This window comes from Ursus maritimus, unplaced genomic scaffold (genome assembly GCF_017311325.1).
Source record: "Ursus maritimus isolate PB19 unplaced genomic scaffold, ASM1731132v1 scaffold_14, whole genome shotgun sequence".
NCBI lineage: Eukaryota > Metazoa > Chordata > Mammalia > Carnivora > Ursidae > Ursus > Ursus maritimus.
In genome coordinates this window covers 55,468,011-55,479,485 of record NW_024423786.1, presented here as the reverse complement: position 1 = coordinate 55,479,485, position 11,475 = coordinate 55,468,011, and the positions used below count along the sequence as shown (strand labels likewise).

The window sequence follows — 11,475 nt, the reverse complement described above, 5'->3', positions numbered from 1 at the left end:
CACGGGCTGGGGAGGAGGCTGGAAGGCCGTTGAGGGGGCAGAAGCGAAGCAAAGGAGCTTCGTACCGCAGGAGTGACTGGGGTGGAAAGAGGTCTCTTTCCTCCGGTCTGAGAAATAGCTCCGACTTCACCTGGCCAACTCTTACTCATCCTTCAAAACCCCTTCCCAATGATGTTCACCCATGCTTTAGGAAATTGTCTCAAAATTAAGGTTGAATTTTAGCGTCTTTCCCTGGGGTCGCCCAGCGGTGACAGCTCCTGGCAGGGAGTGTAACTGTTGGCACCATCTCCCCTCTACGTCGTGGAATGACGTCCCTGGGTGGAGCCCACTGTTAGTTGGGGCAGCCGGAGTCACCAGAGTTTGACAAATAACAGGGTATAGGGCATGCGGCGGGGTGTGGAAGTCAGGGAGGGGGCTGGGGGTCCGGGACTGGGTCCTGGAGAGGAGGCAGGGGTGGGGTGGGGTTGGTTCTGTCCCTGACTGTCTGGCCTTCTGCCCTTGGGACCTGCCATCTCTCCTTGTTATTTTAGAGTCCTTGGCTTTAGTCCTTGGGCCTCCTTCCTGAAGATGACCTCTTGGGGCTATCTCAGCCCAAGGAAGCACCCTCCAAGGATGAGGAGGCCTCCAGGAACTCCGGTGAGGAGGGTATTAACCCCTATGGGGAGAGGGAAGAGCCTGGAAGCTGGGCTCAAACCTCACTCTCCTGTTCCTGATGGAGGGACAGGGCAGGTGGCCAGGCCTTTTGGCCGGGGGCTCTAACCCATCATACTACTGACAGGTGCCAAGGCACTTTCTTTTTAAATTAAACTTGCTTCTCATCACCCAGGTGATAAAACACATGACTACATCCTCCCTGGTTAATATTTTACAAGCAGAAGCCCCTCTCCTCCAGAGATGGCCCTTTTCAAGAGTTGAGGCCGGGGTGGGCAAACGTTCTCTCTCACGGTCTCTCCAGAGAATCTGTATTTGAGACTTTAGGTCAAGAGGCAAAATGGAAGGTACTCGGTGGAGACTGAAGTAACCAGAGAGAGCAGATCGCCTTCAGGCGTCAGGAGGTCCCAGCCCACCCCCTGGGGGGCTGATTGGAGATGTGACCCGAGGGTGGGAGAGTGGGAAGCTGGGCTTTGTCCACAGCCTCCTGTGACCTTCCCAGGCTCCTTCTGAACTGAACTATCGGGGTGTTCTGGATCAGCTCCGGCAGGAGTTCCCCAGGTGAGGGTGACTCTCGGGCCGGAGGTCCCACGGTGGCCCATGGAGGGAGGGAGAGCGTCCCCTGGGGTCTGAGGGGGTGGGGGCACAGAAACCCTGGCCCAAAAGATGGATCTGGGGACCCGAAGCAAAAGGAAAACCACCAGTACCAATCCTGGCCTTCATTTAAATTTTCGAGTTGTCCTTGTTTAGCGTGAATTTACTTGCATGGATTATAGGTTGAAAAACACGGCACTAAGATGGCATCTCTGATGCCACCTTGGGGTGGCTCCTTGGGGGGGGGGGCACTGGCCAGGCTCGGCGGGGGCGGGGCTGGTTCCAGGGAGGGGTCTTGAGGGCTCTGCTGGGTTTTCTTCCCCCAGGTTCCCCCCTCACCTGGCAGCCCAGGTGGAGAGCGTGTATTCCGAGGTGAGCCACACCAGGCAGTCCTGGGCAGCCCCCAGACGGCCTCGAGGGGCTGTTTCCTTTGGCCTCAGGAGCCGGGTTTGGGGACACCCTCTCCTCCACTTGTTCCTGCTTCCTTTGGGCAAGGGAGCGCACCCATGCAGGCCAGCCTCTTCAAAAGCATTTTTCCTCATGAATACTAACCTTGCTGCAAAAGTTAGAAATTCCATATTTACAGGAAACGTTTCTGTGGCTGACAGCTCATCATTGAGGGACAGGTAACAGGAGTCCCTGCTTGTGAGCAGCGTACGTGCTAGTGTGGTGCTGTCTTCTAGAACTTTCTGCGGTGACGGGAATGTTCTGTACCAACAGTGCCCAATATGGCACCCGCCAGCCACGTGTGGCTATTGAGAACTTGTAAAGAACTGAATTTTTAACTTGATTAAATTTAAATAGTCACACTTGACTACTGGCTAGCTCCATGGACAGGGCACCCCTAGGGGGAAGAGAGAGACGAGTCAGTAGAGAAACGAGATTCACAAAATTTAACTTCTATAAAGAAAACAGAAGATGATGGATACACATGAGTAAAGATTTTGAGCTAGAATAGTCAGGAAGGGCTTTTTGGAAGAAGTGATGTTCACCAGGAGATAGGGAAGTTAAAAAGGTTCCACCATCCCTGAGAGAGCAAGGAAGGGTGGGCATTCCAGGCAGAGGGCACAGCCTGTGCAAAGGCCCTGGGGCAGGACTGGGCTTGGTCTGTTGGAGGAATGAGTGAGGAGGCCTGTGTGGCTGGAGCAGTGGGAGAAGGGGAGGGTAGGGAGGGGAGGGGGCAGGTGTGTAGGGTCTTCTGGTTATGGGGAGTCTTGGAACTTCACATCAAGCATGAAATCCAAGGGTCTTCCTAATTAGCTGCCACTCTGTGGTGGGTGGTATCCTATTTGATGAGTCTAGTGACCAGAGAGGTCGAGCAGCTCGTCCAGGGTCACACAGTCAGGGAGAAGTGCACACAGCGTTTGATTCCTCCCTCGGCCACCGCCGGCCACCGCCCGCCACCACCCGGTGCAATCCCTGCTCTTGCCTTGCAGATCCAGAAGCTCCGGCAGGGTCTCCAGGAACACCACCAGCAGGTGAGTGAGTAGCCAGGAGCTGGGCCGTGGCTGCCGCTCCTCAAAAGGCAGGAAGAACATAGGGAGAGAGGCCATGCGGGGGCCGGGTTGTGGGGGCCCTTGTGGGGACGGCGGGGAGGGCTTTTACCCTGAAGGAGGTGGGAGCCCTGGAGGGCTGTGGGTGGGGGTGGGACCTGACCTGGGATCCCCCAGGGAGCAGTGGATCTCCCCCCACCCCAAACACACACACCTTCCGGATGCGTCTCCCACCCTCCTGGAGGCTCTTCCTTCCTGGCCCGCTCTGCATGGCTCAGAGGAGGCCAGAGGCCTTTCCAGCACGTTGCAGGTCAGCTGCTTCCGCTATGAAGGGCCTGTTATGTGCCAGACGCACCCGGATTACGGCCTTCCATGTGTCTGAGCATTCTCGAGGGCCTGGATCACACGTGAGCCGGGGAGGTGGGGGCGCAGGTCTGCACAGGGCCCAGGCTCCCAGCACAGGGCGCCTTGCCCAGGCTGAAGCACGTCTTGCACTCCTGCCTGTCCTCCCACCACCTGGCCCCTTTCTCCTGGGTGCCGGCAGGGCTCTCTGCCTGTGCCAGATGTGCCTGGCAGAAGGCCAGGGCCGTGTCTGCAACTCAACGGGGCCCGGGGTGGGCAGCGTGGGGAACTGGGAGAGACAGATCCAGAGTGAGGGGGGCCAGGAAGCAACCAGAACACGGTTATTCATTCAACAGATATTTATCCATCAGGTTCTTGCCAAGTGCTGTCGTAGGCGCCAGGGAAATCGCAGAGAAGGACACAGACAAACCTGTGCCTTGGGGTGGCGGGAGCTTGGTAAACAGAAGTGTCAGATGGTGAGGGCTGGTCGAGGTGCAGGGATGGACGAGAGCAGCTCAAGGGGATACGAGGGAAGGGGTGAGAGTGGGCCGGCTTGCTGAGGTGACATTTGAGCAAACTCTTGAAGGAGATCGGAGAGGGAGTACAGCTGTCCGGGGTGGGAGGAACAGAATAGACAGGGCACTGCTCATGCAAAGGTCCTGGGGCAAGACAGTGGCTAGTGTGTTGGAGGCACAGAGGAGGCCCCCTGGTTGGAGAGTGAGGAGGGGAGGGCAAGGAGGGGACAGGGCAGGTCCTGTGGCATCTTGGGGGCCCTGGAGAGGACTTGGGCTTTTCTACCAGGGAAGTGGGAGCCCTGGAGGGTTGGGGGGGAGGGGGACAATGGCGACAATGGGACCTGACTCCTGCTCACGGGCGCCCTCTAGAGGAGAGACTCTGGGGGCAGGGCGGGAGAAGGGGCTATCCGGGCGGGTCACTTATACTGGTGGTGAGAACCAATCAGATTGCGGATTCGGGGGTGATCCTGACATAAGGATGTGAGGGGGGGGGTCTTGCCCCAAATAGCTGCTGTTCAACCCAGGGGCCTTGCTGGCCCTGGAGTCCCGCCGAGATTCCCCACTGTCCTCTCCCCTCGGCCTGGCTCCTTGTTTTCCCAGCCTCCCTGTTGTGCATTAAAAATCCCGAGCCGCCGCCGCCCAGCCAGCTCTCGCTCTCCCCGGGGAGGGCCGGCTAGCAGGCAGGAGGGAGCAGCGCTTTTCATGCTGACTGCATTCAAGTGCCAGTAAATTGCGCATTAACGAGCCGGGGCGCACTGGGAAGGCTCCCCTGGGTCTGTGCTCCTGGGAGGCCCAGCTGGGGAACCCATCACCGGCTGCCCCAGGAGGCGCCCTGAGCTGTGGGCTCAGAGAGGGGGTCCCGCTGCCTGGCCCCTCCCTTGCCATTCTGCCTGCCTGACCAGGCTGCCGACTGAAGCAGGTAAACACTGCCCGGCCCCTGTTCCTCCGGACCTGGGCAAATTGGCTTTGCTTCTCAGGGCCTCTGTTTTCTCATCTGCAGAATGGGAATGCCAGTCGTTCCCGGGACTGACTGCAGTTGGCACTCATGCTGCATTGCTTTAGTCATTCTTTCTTCGTGAATCAGAATGTTTTCCCCAGGACTGGGGAGTTGGCCTCGGGCCAGACAACTCTGGGGAGCTTCTTGGGGTCCACCAGGGAGGGGTGTGCATCCATGAGGCCCAAGGGCACTGCTGGGCATGTAGACCAAAGACCTGTCTTCTCCGGTGGCCACAGGACACATGTGGTTATTTAAACTGAAGCTGACCTTAAAACAAGTGCTGGACAGGCACACGAAGCTAGCAGCTACTGCTTTAGGCCTAGAATGTTCTCGCTCTCCCTAAAGATAGATGCACACAGGCACGTTCCCATCGAGCGCCTTATCAGACCCAGAAGCTGGGTCTCCCCATTCTGAATTTCTGGAAACACTGGCCCGGAGGCTCCCGTCTCACCGGGGCTGCCCTCGGCCTGGACACTGGGCTTGCGCTAGGGACCCGTTCTTGGCGTCTGTGCCACTCGCCTGACGTGGCTGTTGAGCCCTTACGTGGGACTGACTGGAGCCATCGCATTTTTAACCGGACTTCACTTTATATTTAATAGCTGTCTGCGGCCGGTCGCTGCCGGGCCGGGCCGCGCCATCTCGAGGAAGGAGCATGTTTCCTAAAAGGACAGGCAGGTGCCTGCTGGTCAGGGGGAGAAGGGAACTTAGAGCCCTCGGGCCCTTCCCGGCCCGTGGAAACTGTTCACTCGGACTGAGAATTGCTGGTCGTCACGTGGCCTGATTTTTAAGTATAAAATAACGTGAGGTGACTGGCCCATGGGGGTCCCCTAGTGTCCTGCTGCCCACCCTCCTCCCCGAGAGCTAATCACCGGGGTCTGAGTACCTTCCCCGCACAGAGGAACTTACCAACGAATTTGCTCCTTGAGGCCGTTTTAAGCAGAATGGTGTTGAGGCTTTAGTTTTTTCTTTCTTTCTTTGTTTCTTTCTTTCTTTTTCTTTCTTTCTGTTTTATTTATTTGAGAACATGAGGGGCAGAGGGAGAGGAAGAAGCCGACTCCCCGCTGAGCAGGGAGCCCAATGCGGGGGGGGGGGGGGGGGGGGGGGGCTGGAGCCCAGGACCCTGAGATCGTGACCTGAGCCAAAGGCAGACGCTTCACTGCTTCACTGACTGAGCCCCCCACGTGCCCCAAGGCTTTAGTTTTCAAACAACCTAAGAAAAGCACCTGGGAGGGGAACCTAGCTCAGACCCTACTTTCTACCACTTGATGATGATGACGGGCCTTCAGGGTCAGGCTGCGGTGTTCTGGGTACAAATGGGTACAAAGAACTTGCTTTACGCTCTGTCTAGTGGGGAGGGCCCTGCATTATCATGAATCTACCCCAAAACCTTCAAGGCAGGCCGGATATCCCCATTTCGCACCTGGGAAGCTGGTTTGCAGGACGAGACCTGCACCCAGGCTGTCTGATGACAAAGGCTTAGCTGGGATGTGTCCTCCCCCGCCCCCTCCGTCCCATCTAGGCCGAGAACTTCCTGCGGACCATGGAGACCTGGAGCCGACCTCTGGGCTTCCCGCCGGGGGAGGTGGGTACCTGGGCCCTGGAGGAAGGGGGGACCGGCCCAGACCACAGGGCAGCCTGCGCCTGGCAGTGCACACAAGCCCGGGCTCTTCTGGTAAGCAGGCCGACCCGGACTCCTGGGCGCCAGCTAGCCCCGAGGCTTCCCCGCACCCAGCAGCCAAGACCCCACAGCCCTCTGGGCTCCGGGGGCCCCCCTTCGAAGATGTCCTGGCTGCAAGGTCCTCAGACTGGCTCAGGCAGCTCTCCAGAGCCAACGCTGCCCCCGTCCCCCAGCTGGACACACAGCCCTCCTGGGACTCCGAGCCCCGGTTCTGGCAGGGTGTTCTCACCGAGCAGCTCTGGCAGATCTTTGCGGGGACCCACAAGAAGGACCAGCCACGACGCAGGAGTGAGTCTCCCTGGGGGTGGGGGATGGGGGTGGCCTGGGGATGGGGGCGCAGCAATGGTGAATCATGTTGTTCTACTTGCTCCCCCTCCGATGTCCCAGCGACAGGACAGTCACCGGGCCCGGTGAGTAACTGTGGCACCTGGAGGGGTGGGCTTCTGGCTGGTGGTTAGCTCAGGCGGGCTCTCAGGTCGGGGTGTCCGGGTTCCTATGGGGTCAGTCTGCGTCTTCCGTCCTCAGCCCCGAATGCCCTTAGAGGACTCGTTAACCCCAAGACTGCAGCTGCACCCGAGATAGGACTCGGGCTGTTAATGAGGCTTGTCTGCACTGCCTGGGCCTCCCCAAGGTTCTCTGGATCTGAGACTGACCCTGGGCAGGTCCTTTGGTCTGAACTGATCGCCCCAATTCCCATGGGCAGGAGAGCCAGGACCCAGGACCACACGCCTTGGGACTGGAACCACATAGCGAAGACACTCTGGGTAATCCCGGCGCAGGGGGGCAGCCTACCCTGAGGAGCCCACACCTGCCACTCACCTGTCTTATCTCCATCCAGTGCCCAGCCCACTCGTGCCCTCCCCCAGCTCCCCTGAGGGCTCCCAAGAAGGGAGCACAGAGCCAGGCCCTGAAGCAGAGGGGATGCTCTCCCCCAGTGTGGCCCAGGTGAGGCCCCGTCCCGAGCAGCAGCCTCCGTGAAGGCTGAGAGGGCTGGGGCAGAGGGAGCTGACGTGGCTCCGCGTGACCCTCCTCCCACCGCAGGAACCTGCTGGGAGAGCCTCTCCGTTCCTGAAGCCCATGTAAGTCTCCATGTTGTCCCTCTCGTCTGTACCTCCATCCCTGGCAGAGGGGGACCAGGGGTGTGGGTGTGTCTTCCCCCTCCCCCCACCACCCTGCTACTGTGCTCAGTGACCAGAGCTGAGGGGCCTGTTACAATCAGGTCAGCATTGCTGTCTCTCCCAACATAACTGGCTCTGGGTTCCAGGGATCTGGGGAAAGACCGCCCATGGAAGGGGGGTGTTAGAGCTAGACATAGATAGTCCCAAGCTTGTGGTCTGAGGCTGGGAGAGCACGGAGGGGGACGAGAAGGCTTTCCTGGAGGGAAGGGGCATAATGGTTAGGATCTTGATGGATGAGTAGGAGTTTCCTGGATGGGGCAAAGCATTCCAGGTGGAAGGGAGTGATGTTTGGTTCTAGGAGAGGGAGAATCCTCGAGCAGCCCCTTAGGGGAAGCCCGTGTAGTAGGGAAACCAGGCCTGAGTGAGAACCTCCCCCATCTGAAGAATGAAGCTCCTCGGGGTTGATGGGGGCCCCCTGCAGGCAGAGAGGCTCACAGGTAGGCCAGTGACCCCAAGGCCTCCCCTCCCAAGATGCTGGGACCCTGAGGACTTCGAGGACATGTGGAAGAGACCAGATGCCTTGCCCTGGCAGTCCAAGAAGGCAGCCATCCCACATGGAGCAGAGAAGACATGGACGCTAAAGCATGGGGAGCCGGTGCTGGCCACGGCTGTCAGCAGCTTCACGCGACACGCGTTCACCTGTGGCCGGGGTGGCGTCAAAGTGTGGAGCCTGGTCGGCCAGGGGCTGGAGGACCGGTATCCTGAGAGCCACCTGTCTGTACAGGTGGGGGAGGGGCTGGCTCGGGGGCGGGGCTCGTGGGAGCAGGAAGAGCTCCGCGGGGGAGGACGGTCACCTGCATCTGTGCCCCCCCCAGACCCGCCAGGCCTACCTGAGCACCTGCCTGCTGTCCCCGACCAGCACGACCCTGCTGATGGGCGGCCACAACCTGGCCAGCGTGAGCGTGTGGGACCTGACTGCGCCCTCCCTGCGCATGAGCCACGAGCTGCCCTGTGCAGGCCTCACATGCCAGGCCCTGGCCTCCGGCCCCGAGGACACCCTGGCCTTCGCTGGCTTCACGGACGGCACAGTCAGGGTCTGGGACCTGCGGGACCAGAGAGTTGTCAGGTGAGGCCCAGGGCTGGGTGGGCTCATCCTGACAGCCCCTTCTCACCTCAGGGCTGGAGCAGGGATCCAGCAGTCCTGAGGCTAAAAGCCCCTTGACTGCTTAAATTTGCATTTGAGAGTATCAGAGGCCTGGGTTCCGATATGGCTGGGTTTCTTCAAAGCCCAGTCATGGTACTTGTTGTCAGCCTCAGTTTCCCCATCTGTCACCTGGGTGTGATTGGCTGGTGGTATTTCTGGGGCTCGGGCTCAGAGTCTCAGCGCTGACCCCTTCCCCATACCCCTTCTGGCCAGGGACCTGCTGGGCCCCCCGAATGGAGCCAAGAGCATTGCTATCAAAGACCAGAACATCTGGACGGGGGGACTGGACACCTGCCTGCGGTGCTGGGACCTGAGGAGCCCTGGGAAGCCCCTGGAATACCAATTCGAGTCTCAGGTGTGCAGGCTGGGATGGGCCTTGGGCTAGAGAAGGAGCTGGATGTTGGGGGAGGGGGATAGTGGGACCTCACGTGTGAGCGGTGCTGACAGAAATAGGGTTATGAGAAACATCCTCCCCCCAGGCCCCAATAACTTCGGACGCTTTCATACTCTGTATCGGGCGCTCATAGCCCCATTTAGTTGCTGCAATATCCCTTAAGGTAGAGAGCACTAACCCACTTTACAGATGAGCAGACTGAGGCCCGGAGGTGTGAAGTTGCTTGTCAGGGCCTTGAAGCCAGGAAGTGGGCAGGAGGTCAGCTCCTAGGGTGGGTCCCTGTGCCCCTGACCATGCCCCAGGCCAGGCTGGGACCTGACCGGCCTCTTCCCTGCCACCCACTCCCCAGATAATGAGCCTGTCCCCGAGTCCCCAGGAGGATTGGGTGCTGGTGGGCACAGCCAATGGCCAACAGTGGCTGCAGTCCACCCAAGGGGGCCAGAAGCACATGGTGGGCTGTAAGGATAGCACCATCATGGGTCTCAAGTTCTCTCCACTTGGTGAGTGGCCAGGAGGGGGTAGGGGAGTTCCCTGTGGCCCCCAGCCTCCCACAGGGTCCTGTCCCCCCCTTCCTGACCATCCCCCATCGCCCTTCATCGGCAGAAAGCACTCAGTGACGCTCTCCATGGGGGCATGAGAGAGTGGGGTGCTACCTCTGTGCCCCAGGTCCCCGGGGGCCCTGCCCTCAGCTGCCAGATTTCCCATGACCCGGTCCCTCCCTCCCCTCCCAGGCCAGTGGTGGGTGAGCGTTGGGCTGGATGACCCGGTCAGCATCTACAGCATGCCCGCAGGGACCGTGGTGTTCCAGGTACCACTGTGGGCCAGGCACGGGGCAGGGGCCGTCCTCAGCTCCGGGTGCTGAGTGCAGGGGTCCTGAGAGGGATCAGGCTTGAAATGATGGGCAGAGGGTAGGGGCGGGGGTGGGCGAGCTCCCCTCAGCTCATACTGGCCCTCCACCTTCCCAGGTACCCGAGACCTCCTCTGTCCTGTGCTGTGATGTGTCCCCCAACAGCCGCCTGATGGTCACGGGGTCCAAGGACCATGCGTCGGTGTACCAGATCACCTACTGACGGTGGCACGTTCGTCCTGACTCGGGGCCCTTTTGTCGTCCTTTTCCCCCAACAAGGTGGAGGGGTTTCTTTCCCATCCCACATGTAGTAAAGCAATTGGAAAAAGCAGAGGGGGTCTGTGCTGCGTCCTTTCCTGCCCCCACCTATCTTGTAGACGTTTGGAAGGACTTGGACCAGCTGGTCTCCCAGCATCGAGTCCACATGCAGAGAATCTCATCAGAGCCACTGACCCCCACCCCACTGGAGTGGGGATGGGGTCCTCCACCCTTCCCAAGACACCTGGTGCATCTCACCTGGGGGTGAGCCCAACCCCGGGGGGCACATGGCAACATCTGTGGACATTAGTGGTCATCATGACTTTGGGGGGGTGCCTGGCATCAAGCTAATGGGGGCCAGGGATGCCACTTGGCCCCCCAGTGCCTGGGACGCCCCCACAGAGAGTGATGGGTCCTGGCAGTGGCAGTGCCCTGCGGGGAGAGGGTAGTTGACACAGTAGCTGGTTGGCTGGCTTCTCGTCCACCCTCTCCTGCGAGGGGGCTCTCACGACACCCTCGCTCACCCTGTCCCTCCAGGATAAGCGTCCCAGATGATGCCAGCGGGGCTGCTTTCCTTACCCAGAGAATTATCCTCTCCCCAAAAAGTGCCTCCAAAACTCCACGGGGGTGTGACTTGTTTTCCCCGGCACCCCGCCATCTCCACCACGGGGGTTTCAGCAGCATCCCGGCTTCACCCCCAGCCCCGCCACAGCCGCCCATGGGAGCTTCCAGAACACAGACCTGATTCTATGGCCCTGCCCCAGGCTGGCACCCCTTCCATAGGCTCTCTCTGCTTCAGCCTGGGCTGGAGGCCTTGTTCTCCCTGGAGCTGAGGAGTACCCTGCCCGCCTGGTTTCCACCTGGCCAAGCTCCTCACCTCTGAGCCTTTGCACATGCTGTTCCCTCTGTACCCACAGTCTTGCGTGACCACCCTGCCCCCAAGCAAATGACTGTTTCTCCTGTTAGCTCTCAGTTTACCGTCCTCTCCCCTGGGACTGTGGTGTTTGCTTAGCACATTAGGGTGGGCCCAGGCATCGCCATGCACCAGGCTCTCAGGAATTTTCCGTGGGTCTCAAAGGCAAGCACCCCAGAGAGCTATGTGCTCCACTATATTCCCCAACCCTTTGTATGTGGGCAGCGTCTTGGGATGATTCTGTCCAAAGGGCTGGTGGTAAAACAGACCCACGCAGCTCCGGGGCCGAGCACGGGAAGCCTGTGTGACTTCCTCTCCCCTGCGACGTCAGACCCTGAAGCGACCTGTGGTCATGGCAGAAACTCCACCATCCTGGAGCCCTGAGTGTCTACTGGGAGCCGAGCCCCCAGCCACGTGGACACAAGCGAGCGATCAGCGTCTGTTGTGTTCAGCCACTGAGGTCCGCAGGCT

At 59.8% G+C, this 11,475-nt stretch overlaps 1 protein-coding gene across 1 annotated transcript; it reads left to right on the top strand.

Moving 5' to 3' along the window:
• The first annotated feature begins 612 nt into the window (after positions 1-612).
• Positions 613-10,145, top strand: TLE6 (TLE family member 6, subcortical maternal complex member). Its single transcript, XM_040628297.1, has 14 exons — positions 613-636; positions 1,154-1,212; positions 1,572-1,617; positions 2,682-2,723; positions 6,112-6,174; positions 6,273-6,705; positions 7,109-7,215; positions 7,312-7,349; positions 7,920-8,172; positions 8,264-8,514; positions 8,806-8,947; positions 9,336-9,486; positions 9,718-9,794; positions 9,952-10,145. The coding sequence occupies exons 1-14, from the start codon at positions 613-615 to the stop codon at positions 10,054-10,056; spliced, it is 1,791 nt and encodes a 596-aa protein (XP_040484231.1). The 3' UTR covers positions 10,057-10,145.
• Positions 10,146-11,475: the final 1,330 nt, after the last annotated feature.

Bases quoted from the DNA above. Each gene is read 5' to 3' on its own strand.
- TLE6 (XM_040628297.1), top strand. From the start codon at position 613: ATGAGGAGGCCTCCAGGAACTCCG. The intron at 637-1,153 runs GTGAGGAGGGTA...TGACCTTCCCAG, and splicing joins GGAGGCCTCCAGGAACTCCG to GCTCCTTCTGAACTGAACTA. The intron at 9,487-9,717 runs GTGAGTGGCCAG...CTCCCCTCCCAG, and splicing joins TCTCAAGTTCTCTCCACTTG to GCCAGTGGTGGGTGAGCGTT.